At 41.5% G+C, this 23,539-nt stretch overlaps 1 protein-coding gene and 1 long non-coding RNA gene across 14 annotated transcripts in view; one reads left to right on the forward strand and one right to left on the reverse strand.

Moving 5' to 3' along the window:
* Positions 1-3,022: 3,022 nt before the first annotated feature.
* OCLN (occludin) overlaps positions 3,023-23,539 on the forward strand; it is a 47,837-nt gene continuing 27,320 nt past the window's right edge. Inside the window, exons 1-4 of one of the 13 annotated variants that reach the window (XM_081518460.1) lie at positions 3,023-3,205; positions 10,715-10,830; positions 14,037-14,715; positions 18,050-18,211. In XM_081518460.1, coding sequence (XP_081374586.1) covers positions 10,781-10,830; positions 14,037-14,715; positions 18,050-18,211 — 891 coding nt within the window. In that variant the 5' untranslated portion in view covers positions 3,023-3,205; positions 10,715-10,780. Of the gene's footprint in view, positions 3,351-3,404; positions 3,580-3,931; positions 4,609-10,714; positions 10,831-11,919; positions 12,297-12,966; positions 13,377-13,491; positions 13,542-14,036; positions 14,716-18,049; positions 18,212-23,539 lie in introns of those variants that run through there. The other 12 variants (XM_081518456.1, XM_081518458.1, XM_081518457.1 and 9 more) reach the window with 12 other exon arrangements.
* Positions 11,615-13,408, reverse strand: LOC145516807 (uncharacterized). Its single transcript, XR_014061773.1, has 2 exons — positions 12,974-13,408; positions 11,615-12,710 (listed from the first exon to the last, which is right to left on the reverse strand). It is a non-coding gene; the product is annotated as an uncharacterized LOC145516807 (long non-coding RNA).

The following is a 23,539-nucleotide window of genomic DNA, read 5'->3' on the forward strand; positions in this document are numbered from 1 at the left end:
CCATCTTTCTAAATTCCATATATATGCGTTAATATACCGTTTTGGTGTTTTTCTTTCTGACTTACTTCACTCTGTATAATAAGCTCCAGTTTCATCCACCTCATTAGAACTGATTCAAATGCATTCTTTTTAATAGCTGAGTAATATTCCATTGTGTATATGTACCACAGGTTTCTTATCCATTCATCTGCTGATGGACATCTAGGTTGCTGCCAGGTCCTAGCTATTGTAAACAGTGCTGCGATGAACATCGGGGTACACATGTCTCTCTCAATTCTGGTTTCCTTGGTGTGTATGCCCAGCAGTAGGATTGCTGGGTCGTATGGCAGTTCTATTTTCAGTTTTTTAAGGAATCTCCACACTGTTCTCCATAGTGGCTGTACTAGTTTGCATTCCCAACAGTAACAATGAGATTTTGAATCCAAATTCTGACACCATAATCTGAGCTCTTAACTTTCTCTTTTACATATGAAAAGGAATATAAGAATTATTTTTTTAATCTTATTCATTTTACTTCAAGCAAAGTCAACAAATTTCTAATCATGGGTCCTTTGATAATAATATTTACTTTGTTTCTGAGTCATGAAGATTTTCATTAAATAATGCTCATTAATGGATAATAGTGATTAATACTACAATGAGTTGCCAAGAAGGAATATTTGACTAATTAAAATTTTGTTACAATTTATGATTATGGAAAGTGATTACAGTCAGCATAACATCATTTATGATCTAACAAATTTAATTTGGCTACTGATGTGTTTAGGTTTTAAGGCTGTATTTTCTTTCTGAACATTTTCAACTACTACCTAAATAGGTACACTATTAGGTAACTGTTAAAAGAGCACAGTTTTTAGATTTTCTAATGTTATGAGCATTGTTTAGAAAATTTACCTAAATTGAACAAAAATTTTACACAATACTCCAATAGAAATTTAGTTTAGTATTAAGTTAAACCACATTAAGTTGCTTTTGTAGTTTAAAATGATCAACTATTACCAGTTTCATATAGCTGAAGTTAAAAAAAAAATTGTGCTGTTCCATATGCCTGAATGCAGAAGCAACTAGAGTGTAATCTACCTGAAGACAGGGATTTGGGAGTTTTGTTTACTATTGTTCGAGTGGAAGGCACTTAAAAATGGCTGTTGAATGAATGAATTAGGAAAGCAAACAAAACATAGTAACTAATCTTCTATCCTGTCTTTGGGTTTAGGTTTAAAATGGGAATAAGAAAAATAACATAGGTATTTTAAGTTAGTCTCTTGAAATGATAAAAAGTTTAAATAGTTAATTTAAATGTGAAATGAAGACATGTTCACACAAAAACTTGAACATGAAGGTTTATAGCAGTATTATTTAAAATAACCAAAAAGTGGAAATAACTGAAATGTCCATCAACTGATGAAGGTTTAAATAAAATGTGGTACATCCATGCAATGGAATATTTATTGAGTCATAAAAAGGAATGATGGTAGGAACTACAACATGAATAAAACATGAAAACATTATGCTGAGTGAAAGAATTCAGATAGAAAAGGTCACATATTATACTAACAGTTCATATGAAGTGTCCAGAATGGGCAAATCAAAAGAGACAGAAAGTATCAATAGATCAGTGGATGCCAGGGTTTAGAGACAAGAGGAAATAAGAGTTTCCTAAAACTCAGGTTTCTTTTTGGGTGATGAAAATGTTCTGGAACCAGTGGTGATAATTGCACAACATTACAAATATACTGAATCCACTGAATTGTATATATGCGTTAAAATTAAGGGTGAATTTTACAGCATGTAAAATATATTTTAATTTTTTAAAAGAATGGAAAAAACTCTTAAGTTCTCCTCTTCAGAACATGTCAAAAGTACACTATAAAATAATAGACATGTGTTTATAAATGTAAGAGTATTAGGAAATGTTCCCTTGTTTAATTATAAACCAAGTGGAATGTTTGGAGATTTCAGTAATCTGACAGGGAACCTTAAGAGGATTAACCTGACTTCCCCAGTGTTAACAATACTAATTTAAACTGCATCATTCAAAAACTACCTAGTCATACAGTAGTAATTGTAGCAATGACTTCCACAAAAAACACCAATTAGATTAATTACTCATTAAGGCTGTCATTTTTTAATACCTTATATTTATATAACCCTTTTACTTCCTTAAGTGTTGAACTGTGCCTTAAGATTTAACGTATGGGAGAGTCACATCTCTAACCATTTAATTAGAGGCAGGGAAGTGGGTGGAATTGGAGTGAAATTTATTAGCAATGCTGACATTCCAGGTTGGAACACAAAGTGAAGCAGGACTTAAGAAACCTAAATTCTAGCCTTCTATACGCGCTCAAATAGCAAGAACTGACACTGCCCCATTCAGCAGTGCACTAAAAAACAAAACGGAAATACAACATACAGATAAGTGTACACATCGTTAAGTGTAGACTCTGAGTTTTCCTCAATTAAACACTCGTTTGGGAACAGCCCCCAGAAGAAATGGAACAGAGACACAGAACTAGGGCGTTTTGGTTTTTTTTTAAACCCCTTAAACCAAAGAGAATATTCAAATCGTTTAAAACCCCTGAAGAGCAGACTCTCAGTCCTGTCATAGCTAAACGTCGGGAGGAAGGGCAGAGGACCCTGAAATGGTAATAATGTAAATCGTAGTATACCCTTAATTTTGACGGCAAATTTACCATTTTACCAGTATCTACAAGACTTCCAACCTCATTGAACCACTCTTGAGTGACGGTCTTTTTAGCGATCCAGAGATTTAGAAGCAGTTCCTAAATTTACGCATGACATGTGAAAATCTCCCACATCTAGCGGCTGCTTTCCAACACAAGTTTAATCAAATTTTTGAAGCAGGAAACTCTTGTGTCAGGTCGTGTCTTTCTTGCCGAAGTGCTGAGCACCCTAGAACACTTCAGGAGGAACAGTCTCTCCAGACTGCACTCGCCAAACATTCCGCAGTTGCACCCCAAGCCCGAAGAGCTCCGAGAGCTCTCTAGGCTGGTCCCGGACCCCTGTTCCCCAGGCGGGAGCCCGAGTCCCTACTCGCTTCCACCCCTCTGCTCTCCGTCTCCGCCCACTCGGACCGAAACGCCGCGCTGCTCCTTTAAGGCCGAACGCCGCCGGGGTGTGCGGAGAAGGGCCGGTTCTTCCCGCCTCCTCTTGCACCGCTCCCTTCCCCCTCCCCTCGGAGTTTCAGGTGAATGGGTCACGGAGGGTGGAGGCCGCCATACCACTCCTCCTCCCTGGCGTCCACCTCCCCCTTCCTGCTTCTTCAGGCGGAGGCGGCGGGACTCCGGGGAGAGCTAGCCGCGACGCCGAGGAGCCCGCGCGGGGTGCCGCAGGTGGGGTCGCGGGCGCCGGGCCGTGGACTTTCCGCACCCGGGCCGGGGGTTGGTGCGCATGCCCGGGGGGCGGGCGGGCCGGGGGGGCGGCGGAGGAGCGGGTAGAGGGGGAGCAGGGCTCGGTCCCGGCGGAGTCCCGGCCGCGCGCTGTCTCTCTGCCAGGCGGCAGGTGCGCCCTCCAGGTGAGCGCGCGCCCGGGCTCCCGCCGGCCTTGGTGCGCGGAGAGGAGGTGAGAGCTGGGCGCGGCGCCGGGGGCCCCAGGACCCTCCGTGCACTGAATAGTGGGGGAGGCGCGGGGAGGGGACGCCCCGCGGTGGTTTCGGTGGCGGTTTCGCTCCAGACTTGGGACTCGCCGCAGCCGGGGAGGCGCGGGGCGGCGAAGAGAGCCGCGCCCGGCGGACTCGGAGCCTGCCTCCCGGGTCGAGGGGCTGCTTGGAGCCGCCCATCTGTTCCTTTCCGCTGAAAAGATTCAAGCCACCACCAGTGTCTAGGCGGCGTGGGCAACTTTTCGCTTTCTTAGGGGCCGGCGGGAGATTGGTGAACCGCGAGAATCCTGCGACCGGTTCTCTAGGCTGCAGTTTGGGGGTTGGGGGGTCCCTGAGGAGAGAGCCTGAGCTGGAGGGCTGGAACGAGGGGGGCCGCTTGCTGACCCGGGCGGGGCTCCTCGGACTCCGGAAGCATCTGTTGTTATCCGCCCCCATCTCACCCCTCTGGGTATCCCAGGTGGAGAAGGGGTGGCCGGGTTTAATCCGTGCAATATTCCTGGAGTCCTGGGGTGGGCCGATTGGCTGTTTTCAACCGCCTTGGTGGGAGTTGTGTGAGCCCGCGTCAATTTAAGCTGCCAGGGCGGGGATTTAATTTCGAATGAAGCTGTACTTCCAGGGAAGCCACTCATGCTTGGGATTCTCACCCTTGACCTAAAGGCCGCCGCCAGGTGGGCGGACCTGCCTCGGGCCGTCCCTACTCACCCAGCTAGGACGCGTACTGCCCGGGGTGCTCCTGGACACCGGCACGTGCTCATAGCCAGACCGCCGGACCCGCGCGCCGCCGACACGTTGCCTGCGTTGGAGGAATTGTGCCGGGCAGGTGGGATGAGGGGTTAAGATGCCCCTTGCAGTTGGGAGAGCAGCCCCGAGCCCCTCGTCTCGTGTCTCAAGTGAAGCGACAGAGTCGGGGGAGAGGGGCGGCATCCTGGAGCTGGCCGGGCAGCCTGCCCGCCTGGGAGATGACCCGGGACGGGGAGGAAGCAGCCTTCCAGGTTAGTGTGTGGCCCTCACGCACAACAGGTGTATTATTGGGATCCCGGGAAAAGAGAAACCCTTCCCCATTAAGGGACTGGTCCTTTTTTTGTGATTGAAAACTAGGTCTTCTCAGATGGAGGTAGATTTCTCAAACTTTTTATGTATTCCCTAGCGTAGCACTGTTTCTTTTGCACTGTACACGTTTAATATTTTCTCTTCCTGGTGTTTTAAAATAAGCATTTTAAAAAGTGGCGCCACAATAATTGGTATCTCCGTTGACAAAGCAGCAGCACTGTTGTTTTTTGTCGTTTTGCATTTATTTGGTTACTCGGCGCCTCCTTTGTTAGAGTGTGGAGGCGAGGAGAGGGAGATTTCCACAACTTCTAGGAAATTTAGGAAAGTGATGAGCATTGCCTCCTGTGTGTAAGGCACTGTGATAAAAGCCTTTTGTAGTTTATGTCGTTTAATCATCCCAGCATCTCTAAAAGCTAGGTCTTATTAGAACTCCATTTTAAAAGTGAGTAAACACCAGGTGGGAGAAACATGTTACAAATGGGCTGACTTGAAAATTACTTTAGCTAATCAGGGAAAGTAAATATATATATACATTTAAATATTTATTTATCTGGCTGCACTGGGTCTTATTTGTGGCAGGCATCTAGTTCCCTGCCCAGGGATGGAACCCAGGGAGAGTTAGCCACTGGACCACCAGGGAGATTCTGGGACAGTATATTATTAAAGGGACAGTTCTTGATATTCCAGTGGAGAACCAGATTCGGGGAGTTTTTCTGGAATTCTCTACTTTTTGACTAGTCCCTATGGCCTCATGTAAGTGTTCCCCATCTTGCTTGATGTAAAGGTGTAAAACCTGTTTTCTTCTAAAGATAATGCTGAAATTTCTTCTCTTTCAAAATGATGGAAGATTGCTTTCACCCGCATAAAGTAACTAATCCTATGTCGTTCACCTTACCGGGGAGGGACCTCCCAAAGAAAGTTTTCCTTAGTTGCATTTCAAGGCTTACCTGATTAGAATATTTCTTGGACTTTTGCATCCGCATTGCTATTTATAGAACTAATGGAGTAAAAAGACCGTGGTCACACCTTTTTAAAAAATTTGCCCCCAGGGTTGCAGCTGTTCTGTAACTTGGTGCTTTCCAATCTTGAATGTGGTGTGAATCACATTGAGGATCTTATGAAAATACAGATTCTCATTCATAGGTCAAAAGTGGAGCCTGGAATTCTGCCATTCTAACAAGTCCCCGGGTGATGCCTGTATAGTTGTGAGTTTGACCCTTTTTTCTCCCTTTCCCTCACACTGTAAGCACTTAACTACTTTTGTGAAACTTAACTTGAAGGATTATATTCCTTGGGTGTTAGTTATGTGAAGAACTTCAAGGCATTCACTGCTGGATTGAACTCCCAACTCTAATATGGACTATTGTTTTCTAAATCAAATATTGATTGCACATCTCTGTGCCAGGGACTAGATCTAGGGATCAGGAATGAGAGTGAAGATCAAGACAGACATTTAAGTGCTTGGGAAGGTGGTATTCCTTTTGGACTGGAGAAGATTGTAATTAAAAAAAAAAAAAATTAAAAGGGAAATTTGCTCTGAAAATAAATTGGTGGATGGGGTGAGATAGTGGGAGGACATCTCTGAGGAGGTGAAATTTGAGCTGAGAGCTGATCGGGAAATGCCTGCTATGTAGAGATCTGGGTGTTCTAAACAGGAAACCCTCAAGATCAAGGCCCTCCTTGAGTTGACACCTTTATTCCAGGCAGTGATTTTCAAAATATATGGTGTGGTTAAAAAATCATTTGGAGAGCTTATTTAAAATGTGGTTTCTGACACTGTGGTTTCTGACACTTATTTAAAATGTGGTTTTCTGACACTGCTGTGGTTTCTGACACTGCTAAGTCGCTTCAGTCGTGTCTGACTCTGTGCAACCCCATAGACGGAAGCCCACCAGGCTCCCCTGTCCCTGGGATTCTCCAGGCAAGAACACTGGAGTGGGTTGCCATTTCCTTCTCCAATGCATGAAAGTGAAAAGTGAAAGTCAAGTCGCTCGGTCGTGTCGGACTCCTAGCGACCCCATGGACTGCAGCCTACCAGGCTCCTCCGCCCATGGGATTTTCCAGGCAAGAGTACTGGAGTTTCTGACACAGAGCTAGTCTATTTCAAAATCTGTCTAATGTCAACTAATGATATGCCTATAACCTAAATAGAATCATTTAATATCAACTTTAAAAACACCTTAAACGCAGATTCATGAAAGGGATGTGATCAAAAAGGAACAGACTGCCCTTAAATACAATGTTTATTTATTTTTACTTATTGACAGTTTGCTTTAAGAATAATTTTGAAGCACAGCATTTTCAGGTAATCTACTAAGATTATTTTGGCCAGTAAACATTTTAAAAGAGAGAACTGTTTATTTTTTTAACATCAGCTGGCTTTAAGTTTAACATACTCAGTAAGGGTCAACTCCAAATTGGCCCTGACAGTTCAGCTGTTTGCCAGAGCCTGTGGCTTTTCACTTCTCATTTTACTTGTTCCTTCACTCAGCATACACTTATTGTCCAGATACTGTTAATGTTGCTATGCTGGGCATTGGGCAGCATTCTTGGACCTCTTTTTCCTATTGTCATGGCCTTAGAACTTAGTCACAGGCTGCCTTGAAAGAGCCTTAGAAGTCCTGCAGTCCAGTGTCCTGCCTCTCCACCTCTCCGAATACCAAACAAGCTTTGCATAAACAGCATGAGGTCAAATTGTTACTTGTTGTTTTGGGAGAGTGTGTGGAGAAACTTCCTAACATTGAAATGAAATTTGACCCTCTGGAGTTTTTTTTTTTCTTAAGGAACTCTTTCTAGGGCTACAAAGACAGCTCTTCAGCTCTTTGAAGGCTGCCATAGTGGTCCTAATGTTGAGTGCTCCAGGCCAAATATTTCCTGTTTTTCCAGTCATTTGTCCTAAAACATGGTTTTTCTAGATCTTTAACAATCCTAGTCTACCTCCTGAAGAGGTACCCAGTTGGAACAAGATGTTCAAATTTCAGGGTTCTGCAGGGGTTTGTTTCTTTTTAATAACTGTATCATTCCTAGATCTAAGCACTAACTCTGTAAATAATGGCTGAGATTGGAATAACTTGTTAGCTTTGTTGAGATTCTGATCAAGGAAATGCACTTGTTTCCTGCACTGAGTCTTAGTTGCTGCATGTGGGATCTAGTTCCCTGACCAGAGATCTAACCCCAGGCAGCTCTCTGCTTTGGGAGTACAGAGTCCTAACCACTGAACTGTTAGGGGAAAAAGTGAAAGTGAAAGTGGCTCAGTCGTGTCCAACTCTTTGTGACCCCATGGACATTGCAGGCGGATTCTTTACCGTCTGAGCCACCAGGGAAGCCCAGACTGCCAGGGAAGACCCAAGGAAATGCACTTTTAAAAATGAACAGTTACTAAGCCAGATTTCCCTTATCTAGTACTCAAACTATTTTTTTAATTGAGTTTTATATTTTTAAAATGATTTATTCCTGCCACCAGTATTTGAAAATGAATACAGTACACATAAGTGCATAAACACTGGAATTTCTCACTTTCAGAATAATCATCTTGCTGAAAATGGTTTTTGCTCATCTTCCTTAATACATTATCTTACCTACTACCCCATCCCAAAGAGGATTATCTCCCTCTTTGACTCAGGAAGTTAGCGATGCTCACAGAAGAGAAGAAGGATTTGTTCCCTCAGATTGTGAGCTTTTTGAAACCACTTGGTTTGTTTTAGTGCATCGTTCCAGCCTTATGGAGACCTTGATCAGTGTTGATGTACTTGTAGCCAATGAGGTACTTATCCTTTCCAGTGTCTTGTCAACTGCGAATTTGGATACACTTGTCGGTGTTGTCTGGGGTCATGACGAGAGACCTCCCTCCTGGTGGACATAAGTGGTGTATTCATTCATCCTAATCAGGCTCCATTATTCAGCCCAGTAGGAATCTGCCCACCCACCCTCTGTATCAGAGGATGTGTCCAAGAGTCTCAGGATTCTGGCTGCATTCCCCTCATCTACCAGTCTGGTAACCTTCTCAAAAAAGAAAATGAAGTTAATGTGCCATGAGACATGACATTTTCTTAATGAACTTTCTGCAAGTATTCACTTCACAATTTGAAATCTCTGTTCTTAGGGGAGATATGACAGCTAAGCTCTGAATCCAGGCAATGGTTTGGAAAGCAAAATTGTCTGGATTTTTGGTGAAGCTTAAAACTGCAGCCTGAGTCTGGATTTAGAATTTTCAAAAGCTACCATTGAGCCTGGAATTTGGGGTATAATCTTGAATGAGGGACACCTAGCTATAGAAGAGATAAGATTCCTCTAAGGCCAGTGTGTTAGTGTTTGATGTTCAGCTTCAGAAATAGGGTGCCATATTTAATAATATTTAAATTCAGTTTTCCTTAGTTCTTTTTCTAAGCATCAATTAGGAAGACAGTAAATCTGGACTTTTTCTCTTTCATAGCACTGTAATATTTTGGCCTAAATTGCTTATCTGTCTGTGTGTGTTTGAGTGCTAGTTACAGAGCCATATACACTTATGATTTGTGTATTTTTCTCTATGTTATATGTCAATAAAGCAGTTTTTAGAAATAAAAGAATGTGAAGAAGTTGTCTTCTCTCACTGTGTTTGGAAAATTATGCTAATCGTGTTGGTGTTACTAACATTTGATATACTTCATCTTTAAGGTTTTACTGAAATACATTTGGGCAATATTTTATTGAGAAATTTGTGATTGACTGTTCTTAAGGGTGTGGAGGATACTTGCTGTTGATTTTTAAGAGCAAAGTTTAAAGAGTTTGAATTGATTTACTATTCTTAACAATGTAATATATGATTACACAACCCTTGTTTGAAAAAGAAAAAATATTAAAGACTTTACTCAGGTTATAGATCTTGCTCATGTCCTTCCTCCCGTCTGCCCCCAAGCCTCTGATTCTTTCTTGCTAAGTCTTCCCTGTTATCTCCAAACTGCACTTAGGCACATAGCCCTAAATAACGCCTGTTGCAATTGCTGTTTTCTTGGTGTGTTACCTTCGGGAAAACATGGTCTCATCCTTAACTTCCACAGGCACCTGTGGTGCTGTGTAGATACTTAATAAATACTTGTTGATTAGGTGAAATTGCCTCTCAGATGTTCAGGGAATTTTGCTTTGAGGGATTTTAGAACAAAATTATTCTGCTTTTCTCTTAGTGAACAGGACTCTTTAAATACAGTGTGTGTTTGATGTTTTTTCTTTTTTGAAAATTATATTCCACTTTGAAGACTAGGAAAAGGAGATAAGGGGAAAATGTTCACAATCCTAGCATTCTTAGATGCTTTTGTAACCCTTTTAAATGACAGAAGAAGCATACTTTTAAACCAGACTATGCTTTAGTTAACATTGAAGGGCTAGAATATGCTAGACACAACTGTATTTGCATTTTCATATGCATTCTCCTTTTCTATTAACTTTGAAAAGTAATGAGATAGAATAAATGTCTTTTAAGAAATTTATATTTATACATCTTTATGTGTGTTCTTCAGTGACTATTTTTTAAAAATACCATTTTTACCTGTTACTGTCAACAGCTTTGCGAAATTTTCATTGCTGCAACTTATAATTTCAAGTTTAAACTATATTTGTATGCCAGTGATGTGCAGAGCATAATGTTAGGTGCTCTGAGGACTACCAGGCCAAATGATTCCTTGAGGTTGTTGTTCAGTTGCTAAGTCATGTCTGACTCTTTGTGACCCCATGCACGGTAGTCCACCAGGCTTCTCTGTCCATGGGCTTTCCCAGGTAAGAATACTGAAGTGGGCTGCCATGTCCTCGTCTGGGGGATATTCCTGACCCGGGGATCAAACCTGTGTCTCTTGCATTGGCAGGCAGATTCTTTACCACTGAGCCACCAGGGAAGCCCAAATGATTTCTTATGCTCAAAGAATTAATGGTCTAATGTGCAAAAATGACAGTGGGAAGGACAAGAGAAATAACCATGGAGTGAGACGTCATTTGAGATTGCTATCATTAGTTTTCTTAGCGATACAAGGAAACCGAGCGCAGTAGTAATGTCATTACCCTACTTCTGTTGCTTAGATTGGCTGATTCAGGAGGTTGCCGGCAGTGCACATCCTGAAGATCAAGTGACCACCAACACCGGCCATGTCATCCCGGCCTTTTGAAAGTCCACCTCCTTATAGACCTGATGAATTGTAAGTAAATATGTAATTCTTTCCTTTTTTTTTCTTTTTTTTTTTTAGGCCTTGCTTGTGAGATTTTATTAATAGTTTCCCAACCAGGAATTCAACTCTGGCCCTTGGCAGCCAGGCAGTTCCTCCTTTTTTTCTTTTTTAAAAGTCTATTACGTGTTAAAAAAAAAAAGTGTGTAGTTGAAACTTTCATCTGTTACGTGTTTGCTTTAAAAATAAAAAGGACGTGCATTTGTAAAATCGAATTGAACCAAAGGGTATTCAGTGAAGAGTGAGCTCCCCTCTTACCTTCAACTTCCAAGATGACAGTTTTTTTCTGCAGTGGGAGCTGTTGTCACTTGTTTTGTCATTGTTGCTACAATAGAGTCTGAGCTTGTATTTGTGTGTCTATTTGTTTTTAAAAAATGGTATGGAGCTTCCACAGTAATGCCTTATTTGTTTCCTTTTGTCTGTGCTGGGTCTTCACTGCTGAGAGGGCTTTTCTCTGGCTGCGGCAAGCAGAGGCTGCTCTCTAGTCGGGGCAAGCAGGCTTCTCATTGTGGTGGTTTCTCCTGTTGCGGAGCAGGGACTCCAGGGTGTGTGGGTTTCAGCAGTTGAGGTGAGCAGGCTCTAAAGCACAGGCTCAGTAGTTGTGGTGCATGGGCTTAGTTGCTGCCTGCCATGTGGGATCTTCCCAGATCAGGGATTTTTACCCATGTCTCCTGTATTGGCAGGTGGATTCTTTACCACGGAGCCACCAGGGAAGCCCTTCAGTGCCTTATTATCTATGACTGTTGGCAATAGTCAGTTTTTCCAATAGCATGTTTATTGAGATATAATTCACCCACTATACAGTTCACCCATTTAGAAAGGGCAGTTCATTGGTTTTAGTGTATCCCTTCACCACAGTCAGATTTAGCACATTTTCATCATCCCCTTCCCAAAGAAACCCCTCTGTCCAGTGGCACTGTCTTATTCGCCCAGTACTAGGCAACCACCAAGTCCACTTTGTTTCTGGATATGTCCATTCTGGACATTTCATGTAAATGGAATCTTACAATATTTGGTCTTTTGTGACTGAATTCTTTCACTTGGTATGTTTTCCATGTCATCATAATCTTTGTTTTTTACAACAGTTCTGGGTTCACAGCAAAATTGAGAGGAAGGCATAGAGATTTCCCTGCCCCCAGACATGCACAGCCTCCCCCATTATTAATATTTCCCACCAGAGTGATGTGTTTGTTACAGTTGATGAACCTCCATTGACACATCATTATCACCTGAAGGACACAGTTGATACTAGGGTTCTCTCTTGCTGGTGTTAGATTCTTCATAGGATGAGCACTTTGTGCTTTGCCCTTCGCAACACATCTCAGTCTGGACCAGCCACATTTCAAGTGCTCCAGCTGTCTGTTGGGCTAGTGGCTGCCATGTTAGCATAGCCCTGTGGCATTCCATTGTGAGGCTCTCTCACAGCCATCCATGGCACGGTGAGTAGATGTTTGGACTATTTCCAATTTGAGATTATCATAAGCAATGTTTCTGTGAATGTTACACTGTTAATGGATTTATAAGTGATACAGTCATTTTGGAAAACAGTTTGACATTGTCTAGTAGAACTGAAAATTTTAAAAGTTTGACCCAGAAATTCTGCTCCTGGGTATACACCCTAAAAAAAATGTGCCTTTGTGTACCAGGATATAAGTTGGAGACTGTGTTAGAGCTATGCTATTCATGACAGCCCCAAATGGAAACGACCCAAATATCCAAGTAGAGTGTGTTACAGAATTTTCTTCCTTCACATTTTCAGTGTTCTCCAGTTTCTCCACTTCCTTTTCATTCTCATATACTCAAGTAATTCGTCTGATTCTCGTGGTTAGCAGCCTCCAGTAGGAAGATATCTCCTTTGGCACGAGGAAGGTGGTTTGTGGAAATAAGGGCAAAAACAAAAGGGGCTTTAGTTATTTTCGGAATTGAATTTTACCTCCCCAGGGGCCACGGTTTTTAGATTCAGTTGTCTACACATTAGTGTGTCTGTTACAAGCTGTGTGTTTATGGTTAAATTACTCGAGTTTGCAGGGTATTTTTATAAAAAAAGATTCAAGATCTCAATAGCCATCATTTTAATGAGCCCTCATTAACGTTTCATCTACTTTGTAGGTCTTACCTTAACTGGCAGTAGCTCATGTAGTGATGTGTTTCATGTCTTAACCCTCATTGGCAGGGCAGTAAGACATTGAACTCGGTGAGGGGCCTGGACTGAGGCTCTCCTGTCTGTTGCTGTGTTCCCAGTGCCTGGCACAGAGCCCAAGATGTGTCAGCCTGGCGGCTCCAGTAGATAGCTGCTAAAATGAATAAGTGAATAAACGTGCTTTCTGAAGGAAGAGAGCTAGGCAGCCAGAAATTGCACCAGTGTAGGCCAGTGTAGCTGTCATGTCTGAAGGAATTGGTCTCCATTCACAAAGGAAAAGGACTGATGCCATTGTTCTCAACTGCCTAGGTCCCATCCCCAACGAATATGATTTAACTGGTCTGGAGTGCTCTGTCTGGGGGTTTTACACATTCCCTAGGTGATTCTAATATGCTGCAGAACTTGAGAACCTCTGCTCCATAGAAACTAAGCAGTCATTCTCAATGTATGGTTCCGCAGCTGCAGCATCAGCAGCATCTGGAAACTTCTACTCCAGACCTGTAGACTGAGCAACTCTGGGGATGAGGGCCAACAAACCCTCCAGGTGATGCAGATGTGCCTGCACAGATATCTTTACTGTTCAGTGGGTGTCTGAGTCTGCTGGGAATATCTGTAGTAGAGTATCATAGACTGGGTGGCAACAGAAATTTATTCTCATAGTTCAGAGGCTGGAAGTCCCAGATAGGTGCTGGTGGAGGCCCTCTTCCAGATTGCAGACTGCCAACTTCTTGAATCCTCACATTGTAGAAGGGGTGAGAGGGCTCTCTAGGGTCCTTTTTATAAGGGCACTAATCCCATTCATGAGAGCTCCACCCTCATGACCTAATTACTTCCCAAAGACCCCACCTCCTAATACCAGGATTTTGATACTTGATTTGGGAAGGGCGGGGGGACACAAATTGCCCCATTGCAGTGGGGCCGTAGAAATAATAGTTTCCTTTGCCAATGGTTTGTTTAAATTATTCCAGGTACTTTTATATGTTCTTTCTGCTTACCACTAAAAAGTGCTAACTTAAAATTGTTTTCGTGTGCATTTCAGCAAACCTAATCACTACACACCAAGCAATGACATATATAGTGGAGAGATGCACGTTCGACCAATGCTCTCTCAGCCAGCATATTCTTTCTACCCGGAAGATGAAATTCTCCACTTCTACAAATGGACCTCTCCTCCCGGAGTAATTCGGATCCTGTCTATGCTTGTTATCGTGATGTGCATTGCCATTTTTGCCTGTGTTGCCTCCACTCTTGCCTGGGACAGAGGCTACGGAACCTTAATGGGGGGTAGTGCTAACTACCCTTATGCAGGAAGTGCCTTTGGTAGCTACGGAAGTGGCTATGGCTATGGTTATGGCTACGGTTATGGCTATGGAGCAGGCTATACAGATCCAAGAGCGGCAAAGGGATTCCTGCTAGCCATGGCTGCCTTTTGTTTCATTGCTGCATTGGTCATATTTGTTACCAGCGTTATAAGGTCAGGCATATCTAGAACAAGAAGGTATTATTTGACTGTGATAATAGTGAACGCCATCCTGGGCATTATGATGTTTATTGCCACAATTGTCTATATAATGGGAGTCAACCCAACTGCCCAGGCCTCTGGGTCTCTCTACAGTTCACAGATATATGCTCTCTGCAACCAGTTTTATACACCTGTAGCTACTGGACTCTACGTGGATCAATATTTATATCACTACTGTGTGGTGGATCCCCAGGAGGTAGGAGTAGTTTTGTTTTTTTTCTCCCCTCTTTCCTTGGGTCAGAGATTCTCATCTTGGGATGCTTACTAGGTTCACTTGGGAATGTTTAAAAAAATAGTGATGCCATGGCCCCACTGTTATTTAAATCAGAATCTGAGAGAAGGGCTGTGTATCCTTATTAAGGTATAATTAACATACCACCTAATTCTTCCACTTAAAGCACAGCTCGTTTGTTTTTAGTATATTCACAGAGGTGTGCGACTGTCACCACAGTTCATCTTAGAACATTTTCACTACCCTAGAAAGAGACCCCATCCTCATTAGCAGGCACTCCTCATTTCACTAACTGTCTCCAGATCAGGAAACCACTAATCCTCTTCTAGAGGTTTGCCTGTTCTGGATATTTCATATAAGCAGAATCATACAGTATGTGTTTTCTTTTTTTTATGACTGGCTTCTTTCACTCAGCAATAATGTTTTAAGGTTCATCCGTATTACAGTATATACCAGTGCTTCATTCCTTTTTATTGCTGAATGCTATTCCATTGTGTGCATATACCACATTTTCTTTATTGTCGGCAGATAGACATTTGGCTGTATTTTGGCTGTTATGAATAATGCTCTGAACTTTTGTGTGAAACCTGTTTTAATGTGATTTGAGTTTAGTATATACCTAGGGCCAGAATTGATGGATCTTATGGAAACTCTTCATTTAAACTTTTGAGAAACTATCACATTCTTCTCCAAAGAGGTTGCATGATTACACATTTACCAGAAATGTATGAAGATTCCAGTTTCTCCACAACCTCAGCAGCATTGTTTTTCTGTTTGATTCTAACCATGCTAACCCTCCCAGCATCAGGGTCTTTTCCAGTGAGTCAGTTCTTTGGCCACCTGATGCGAAGAACTAACTCAGTGGAAGAGACCCTGATGCTGAGAAAGATTGAAGGCAGGAGGAGAAGGGGCCAACAGAGGATGAGATGGTCGGATGGCATCACCGACATGATGGACATGAGTTTGAGCTGGGAGTTGGTGATGGACAGGGAAGTCTGGCATGCTGCAATCCATGGGCTCGCAAAGACACGACTGAGCAACTGAACTGAACTGATGCTAATTAGTATGAAGTGATACTGGTTTTGATTTGCATTTCCTTGATAGATAATGATATTTTCTTGGGCTTATTGGCCATTAGTATATCTTCTTTGGAGAAATGGTAATTCAGAATCTTTGTCCATTTTTTAGTGGGGATATTTGGATTTTTATTATTGAGTTGTGAGAAATTTTATTTATTCGGTTACAAGTCCCTTATAATTTTTTCTCTCCATTTTACATCTAGCTGATGCTTTTTTCACAAAAGCTTTTAATTTTGATGAGATCTGATTTTTCTTTGTTGCTTGTGCTTTTGGTGTTGTCTGAAAACACTTTGCCTAATCCAAGGTCACAAAGATTTACTGTGATGTTTTCTTTATAATTTGAATTAACGTGGGTCACATCATAAGGAAGGGGTCCAGCATTTCTTGCATGTGGATATACAGTTGTCTTAGTATTATTTATTGAAATAACTCTCCATTGAGTTATTTTCATGCCTTTGTCAAAAATGAATTGACCATAAATGTGATGATTTATTTCTAGACTCTCAACTTGTTTCCATTAACCTGTGTTTCTGTTCTTAAGTCAGTACCACACTCCTTGATTGCTACAGCTTTGTCACATCAATTTTGAAACTGGGAAGTGGTGGTCCTCTAAATTTGTTCTTATTTTTCATGATTTTGTGGTTTAGATTCTAGATCTCTTGTATTTTCATATGTGTTTTAGGATCATCTTGCCAATTTCTGCAAAAAAAGTCAGCTAGGATTTTGAAAAGATTGCTTTGAATTTGTACACAATTCTTCAAAATCCTAGCTGGGAGAAGAATTGTCATCTTTATGATGTGTTCTGCTTTGTGAACATAGGGTGTCTTTCCGTTTACTTGGGTCTTCTTTAATTTCTTTTAAAACTGTTTGCTAATTTTCATTGTGTAAGTCAGTATTTCAAAAAGCTGTTAGGTGATTCAAATATACAGGTGCGGTTGCAAAGCCTGCCTTCTATAACCGTGCGTCATTCTAATTAAAATGTTTCTAAGTTACTAATCTTTTTTTCTTTGTTTTCTCCTTACACTGACCCAGGAGTTTTCGTTCTTTTACCTGAATGAGTCACTTTTGGGGGTTAGACCTTCTCCAGTAACTACCATTATTTTGAAGACTGAAATGTAGGTTTCAGAGTATTTGTTGTTGACATTTGGTAAATAGAGCTGAGGGTTGGTACTCCTGTCTTACCATACTGTCATCCTTCTTAGTCCTGACTACCTGAAACCTACATTCTTTGAAAAAGGTTATGACTGTTAGACCAGCTACAAAGAGAGCCTCCTCTTAGCAGACATTCAGGCCAGAGTCCTGGTACCTGTTCAACTCTAAGTGCTTCCAGGCCAGTGTTCCATTTAACATACCTGTCAGACACGAGAGCTGTCGGGTGGGGTTTCGTTGTCACAGGCCCTTCTAGTAAGTACGCAAAAGACACCTAAAACAGGAAACTAACAGACTAACTGAATTATCAGCCCATTTTCTTTAATTTATAGCTTGGTTAAATTATGTCCGCATAATTTATGGTAAGGCAGATTCTCTTTGGACTGGAAATTTACATTGAGTGTAAGAAGTTGAGCCAAGCATGTGTTATGAACAAGACTATATAAGTATGATTGGATATTTGAAACAACTTCTGTGAATAACATTTTTCAAAACCCTTTAGAAGTATACCAGGGATTGAGTTAATTTATTGGCCATTAGCCTCTATTTATGAAAATATGGCCCCTAGTTCTCAGACTTTAGAACTAGTTTTCTATAATTCTAAACCAGGGATGCATATTCCGAGAATTGACTCATGATAGAGAGGTGTGTGTGTGTGTGTGTGTGTGTGTGTGTGTGTGTGTGTGTGTGTGTGTGTGTGTGTGTGTGTGTGTGTGTGTGTGTGTGTGTGTGTGTGTGTGTGTGTGTGTGTGTGTGTGTGTGTGTGTGTGTGTGTGTGTGTGTGTGTGTGTGTGTGTGTGTGTGTGTGTGTGTGTGTGTGTGTGTGTGTGTGTGTGTGTGTGTGTGTGTGTGTGTGTGTGTGTGTGTGTGTGTGTGTGTGTGTGTGTGTGTGTGTGTAGCCTTAACCTGTGTGGCTTGGGGTAGGTTTTGCAGTCTTACAATGTAACCGTTTGTATCAGTTTTAGAGCAGTTAAGCTAGTTATTAGGGCCTTAGGTATTTTTAGAGTGTGGATTGGAATAAAGTAAACAATTAAAAGCTAAATATCTCAATATCTTTAATCTCTTTTTAGGCCATTGCCATTGTACTGGGATTCATGGTTATTGTGGCTTTTGCTCTAATGATTTTCTTTGCTGTGAAAACTCGAAGAAAGATGAACCGCTATGACAAGTCAAATATTTTGTGGGACAAGGAACGTATTTATGATGAGCAGCCTCCCAATGTTGAAGAGTGGGTAAGTGTTTTATGAAAGTCAGTAAACATCCAGTTTTGCTTTGTTTTGTTTTTTTTCTATAAACACCCCAGATCTGTCTCAATTTGATCTAGTGTGCTTTGTGGAATTTTATTTTTAGAATTATTGCCTTTGTATATTGCAAAAGTTGAGGCCTCAGGTTTTACTTTGAACATTAATAAAGTGGAGTGAGTGGACTTAGATTTGCTCTGAGGTAAAAAGCCAGATTTCTGTTACTAAGAAGTGGATCTAGGCCCTGAGCAGAAATGGTTTTTAAAGGAATCATGAGGGACAAAAACGTGGCTTTGAAGAAAAAAAAACAACTCCTCTCCTCTTCCCTTTTATTTTCCTGCTGATCGTTTTGGAGGGAAGCACTGTCTTGGGTCAAGATCCGTGAGGGTGTTTTTAGGGTGGTGGCAGGTGGGAGATCTTTAAACCTTTTACATGGAGAACAGCCTGGTGACTCACAAGCACTAACATTGATATATGAAATACTTTAGTGAAGGCAGAGATTAGAGCAGGTTCTTTTTTTTTTTTTTTTTGCGTATACTGTTAATGCTATCAGTAGGTGGCTTCCTAAATGATGTGAAAGTGTAGAAAGTCCCTCTGAGATAAACTGGGACCTGGGGCCCTTTGCTCCAGTGCTACAATGCTTGCACCTAGACACCTCTCCTGGAGCAATAAAATATGAATTATTTGGGACTAAAAATAACTGTATGCATGCACAGTTGGGGCAGATTCTGGACAAAGGATACAAAGAGACCAAAAAAACCCAACTGCTGTTTTTGAAGAGCCTGGAGCAAAAGCAGAGGGTTGGGAGCAAAAGCAGGGTATTGCCCAGGCCCCTGCACACAGCATCACCTAAGCGGTGGGCAAACCACCTTGGCAACCCCTTTGACCCGACCCTGGGATACACCCTACCCTTACTCCATTTGAAGACTAAGCTCGCCACCCCCTCAAGAATCAGGCAAGCAGGGGAACCAGTTGTTTGTTCTTGCTCCCCCTGTTGTAGCAGGGGCCTCAGTAAAGCCTTGCCTGAATTTCTTGTCTGGTCTGTGATCTTTTTTTTTAGTTAGGAGGCCAAGACTCCTGGTCGGTAGCACTGATAGCTAACTAACCTGTTTTGTTTCTTGGAAATGCTGTGTTATGATGTTTTTGAGAGAGCAGCCTCGGAAACTGCCTTCCTTGGTTTCTTTGAGCAGATTGGTTTCTTGCCATGAAGGTTACTTGAGACTCCTGGATTCTGGTTCCAGGATAGGTTGGTTTTGGCCAGTGGGAGCGGAGCGGGTTGAGGGTGCGTCCTGGTCAGGTCGAGGGTGGAGATATTGATCATCTGGAAGGCTCCTAGCTCTTGCATGCTGTGCACCTGTCTTCAAATAAGACATTTAGGAATGTAGATGAAGTTTTCCTAGTGGAGGTACTAAGACAAAGCAGTCAGGAAAATCAAAGGTATGGTTTGTGGATGCCTGTGTTCCTGACCTCTCCTGGAAGCCTGCTGCTTGTTTTTCTCATTTTTCCCCCTGTGACAGGTGAGGGTGTTGGGGATTGTTTTCTTTTGACCTTTAGCTCCAGGCAAAGCCACCTGTAGAGGGAATAGGACGGTCTGTTGTGAACTGTGAAGTCAAGGTTTCGCTGAGAGTTTCTGGGCGTGTCAGTTTTCACTGGCTGTTGGATTTGTTTACTTAAGGTTTCGAGAGCCTAAAAAGTGACTCAGGAGAGACCAGGGCCAGAGATATTACAGTCCCAGGGAACTTCGGCTTCTCATCTGACTTTACTGTCGTGAAAGTTTAATCAATTTTAGGTGCTTTTGATAATTTGACAGAAGATAGCCATAGTAACTTAGGGACGTGGTGATGATGATGAAGTGAAGGGACTTTTAATTTTTAAAAAGGCAATATTTTTATAATGCTTCCTCACTGAATCTCTAGAAATTTGATAGCTAGCCTATAGATTGTTTCATGTGAACTTCATAGTTTGTCTGTAGTAATAAATGTTTCATCATATGAAAGTAGATAATCATCTGTTGAATAGCAGATGTGAGACTTTGAACGCACTCATGTTTCATGCAAAACTTAATCACTTAAATTCCTCATTTCCTTTTCCTTTGTTTTCCCAACTGAAGTGCCTAAGAAAGGCTATTTGAAATAAGCTCTTGGTTTAAGCTACAGGTATTGTGTTTTTCCTTCTGTTTTTCCCTCTCCTCTCACCTGCCCAGGTGTGCTTTGCTGAACTCAATCCCTCATTTTCATTTTCGCCTGAGTTTACTTCCACAACCAGATGCAGACTGTTACTCTCCTTTCTCCACTCTTATGCAATAATTCTGCTCCAGTGGGTTTCACTCCGATAACATAGCCGCCCAAGTGGAAGTGTTTGATGCTGCATCTAAAGTGCCTGAGAGTGGAGTGGATTAGTATTTTTTCTTTTTGGTTATTAAACATTAATATCATAAAAACAACCTAGAATTAATTACCTGTACTAAGTGAGAATTAAAATTTGAATTCTAATTATGGATGAGTAAGACATATTAAGGGCTTCTCAGGTGGTGCAGTGGTCAAGAATCTACCTACCAGTGCAGGAGTTGTAGGAGACATGAGTTCGATCCCTGGGTCAGGAAGATCCCCTGGAGAAGGAAATGGCAACCCATTCCAGTATTCTTGCCTGGGAAATCCCATGGACTGAGCAGCCTGGCCAGGCTATAGTCCATTGGATTGCAAGGAGCCGGACACGGTTGAGCACAACACAGCATATATATATATATATATATATATATATATTCCTAATAATGGGTTGTTTGGGGTAGGGGTGGGTATCTTACTAAACTTACTGAAGGCACAGTTACCTACTTAATATTTGTTTACTCTTTCTCTACACATTGGGGTATGTCCAGACATTCATTATTAAATCTTACTGCCTTTCTTAGATTTTTAAAATCTTCAGGTTAAGAGAGCAAAGCCTCAGCTCAACAAGCAGAGCCTTCAGAGTTTTTTAAGCAGGTTTCAACGCATTTGTATTATCTGTGAGAAAACCTGCAACTTTCTAATTTACTGTCTCTCAATCTCCACCACAATAGTTTCTCTGCCTTCTTAGGAATCTTAGGGTTTTTTTTTTTCTCCCCTTTCTGGATATCTTGTACTTTGTAAAAATAAACAGACCATGTTTGCACACTGGATGTTGTGTAGTCAGTTAAGTTTGTACCAACATTGTTGTATTTTTAAATGCTTAAATGCTCTTTTAGTTAAACTTCTAAATCTTTATTTTTTTCTGTTATGTCCTCAAACCCCAGATTGTTACTTTTTCTGAATTAGAAAGTATATATATGATTATTTATCTGATTGGTAACGGTGAATAATTTTTCAGATACTGTGAAGTATGAAGAAAATTCTGCCATCTCGAGTTCCCTTTTTGGTGTATTTTATTTAATCCTTTTCCTCTCCTATTGCTTATTCTAATTCAGAATTATGATTATAGTCCTTATTAGTGTCAAATTCTACCTTTTTAAACTTGCTTTTAGAGGCTTTTTTATCACATCATTAAATATTCCTCAAAAAATTCTTTTAAGTTTTTTTTTTTTTTTTAATGTAGACCATGTTTAAAGTCTTTATTGACTTTGTTACAGTATTGCTTCTGTTTTATGCTTTGATTTTTTTGGCCTCGAGGCATGTGGATCTTAGTTCACTGACCAGGGATCGAACCCCCACCCCTTGCATTGGAAGGTGAAGTCTTAACTGCTGTACTGTCAGGGAAGTCACCTCCTCAAAAACAGTTTTGATACTGTTAAAAACTTTTACTGAAGTGTAACATATATATCCATATACACACAGAATAAAGGACATTAGTTCAGTTCAGTCGCTCAGTCGTGTCCGACTCTTTGCAACCCCATGAATCGCAGCACGCCAGGCCTCCCTGTCCATCACCAACTCCCAGAGTTTATTCAAACTCATGTGCATTGAGTTGGTGATGCCATCCAGCCATCTCATCCTCTGTCGTCCCTTTCTCCTCCTGCCCCCAATCCTTCCCAGCATCAGGGTCTTTTCCAGTGAGTCAACTCTTCGCATGAGGTGGCCAAAGTATTGGAGTTTCAGCTTCAACATCATTCCTTCCAGTGAACACCCAGGACTGATCTCCTTTAGGATGGACTGGTTGGATCTCCTTGCAGTCCAAGGGACTCTTAAGAGTCTTCAACACCACAGTTCAAAAGCATCAGTTCTTTGGCGCTAAGCTTTCGTCATAGTCCACCTCTCACATCCATACATGACTACTGGAAAAACCACAGCCTTGACTAGACAGACCTTTGTTGGCAAAGTAATGTCTCTGCTTTTTAATATGCTGTCTAGGTTGGTCGTAACTTTCCTTCCAAGGAGTAAATGTCTTTTAATTTGATGGCTGCAATCACCATCTGCAGTGATTTTTGGAGCCCCCCAAAATAAAGTCTGACACTGTTTCCACTGTTTCCCCATCTATTTCCCATGAAGTGATGGGACCGGATGCCATGATCTTAGTTTTCTTAATGTTGAGCTTTAAGCCAACTTTTTCACTCTCCTCTTTCACTTTCATCAAGAGGCTTAAGTACACTAAATTTAATTGTATGGCTTGGTGAAGTTTTACACATATAAGCCCATTTGTAATCAGCACTTAAATCAAAATATAGTACATTGCAGTGTCCAAGGTCTCCTCATGCCTCTTAGTCAGTATCCCCTGGGGGGTGATGACTCCTCTTATTTCTTTCATATCAGTTAGATTCGCGTATTCTTAAACTTCACATAAATGGAATTATGTACTGTGTGCTTTTGTGTCCACTCAATATAATGCTATGAGATTCATTTATGTTGTTGCATTGGTCAGTGTGATACTTTTTATTTTTGTATGTTTTGGCACGATAAAAGCTTTCTAATTACTCCTTTTTTAAAAAATCCATGGTCAGAATTATAATTTGTCAACAAAAACAGAAAAGCATAACACAGGGCAGTCTCCCTCCCATCCTTGTGTTTCCGTTTGTCTGTTTCCGAGTATCTTTCCCACCCTTGTAGGTGCTCTTCTTAGTTTCCTATAATTCCTTTCAGTGCTTTATGTCCTGAAAATAAAATCAAAGAAAAATACACTACCTGCTTTTTTATGCAGAAGTTAACGTACTGATCACACCATTCTGTCTGCACCTCACCCTTTTGCTTTACAGTGTGTCTTTTTTAAAAAAATATTTATTTATTCAGCTGTGTTGGATCTTAGTTGTGCCACGTGGACTCTCTAGTTGTGGTGTGTGGGCTTAGTTGCTCTGCAGCATGTGGGACCAAGGATCAATCCCAAGTCCTCTGTATTGCACAGCAGATTCTTAAC

This window comes from Giraffa tippelskirchi, chromosome 8, assembly GCF_054371585.1.
Source record: "Giraffa tippelskirchi isolate mGirTip1 chromosome 8, T2T-mGirTip1v1.2.pri, whole genome shotgun sequence".
In the NCBI taxonomy this organism is placed as follows: Eukaryota; Metazoa; Chordata; class Mammalia; order Artiodactyla; family Giraffidae; genus Giraffa; species Giraffa tippelskirchi.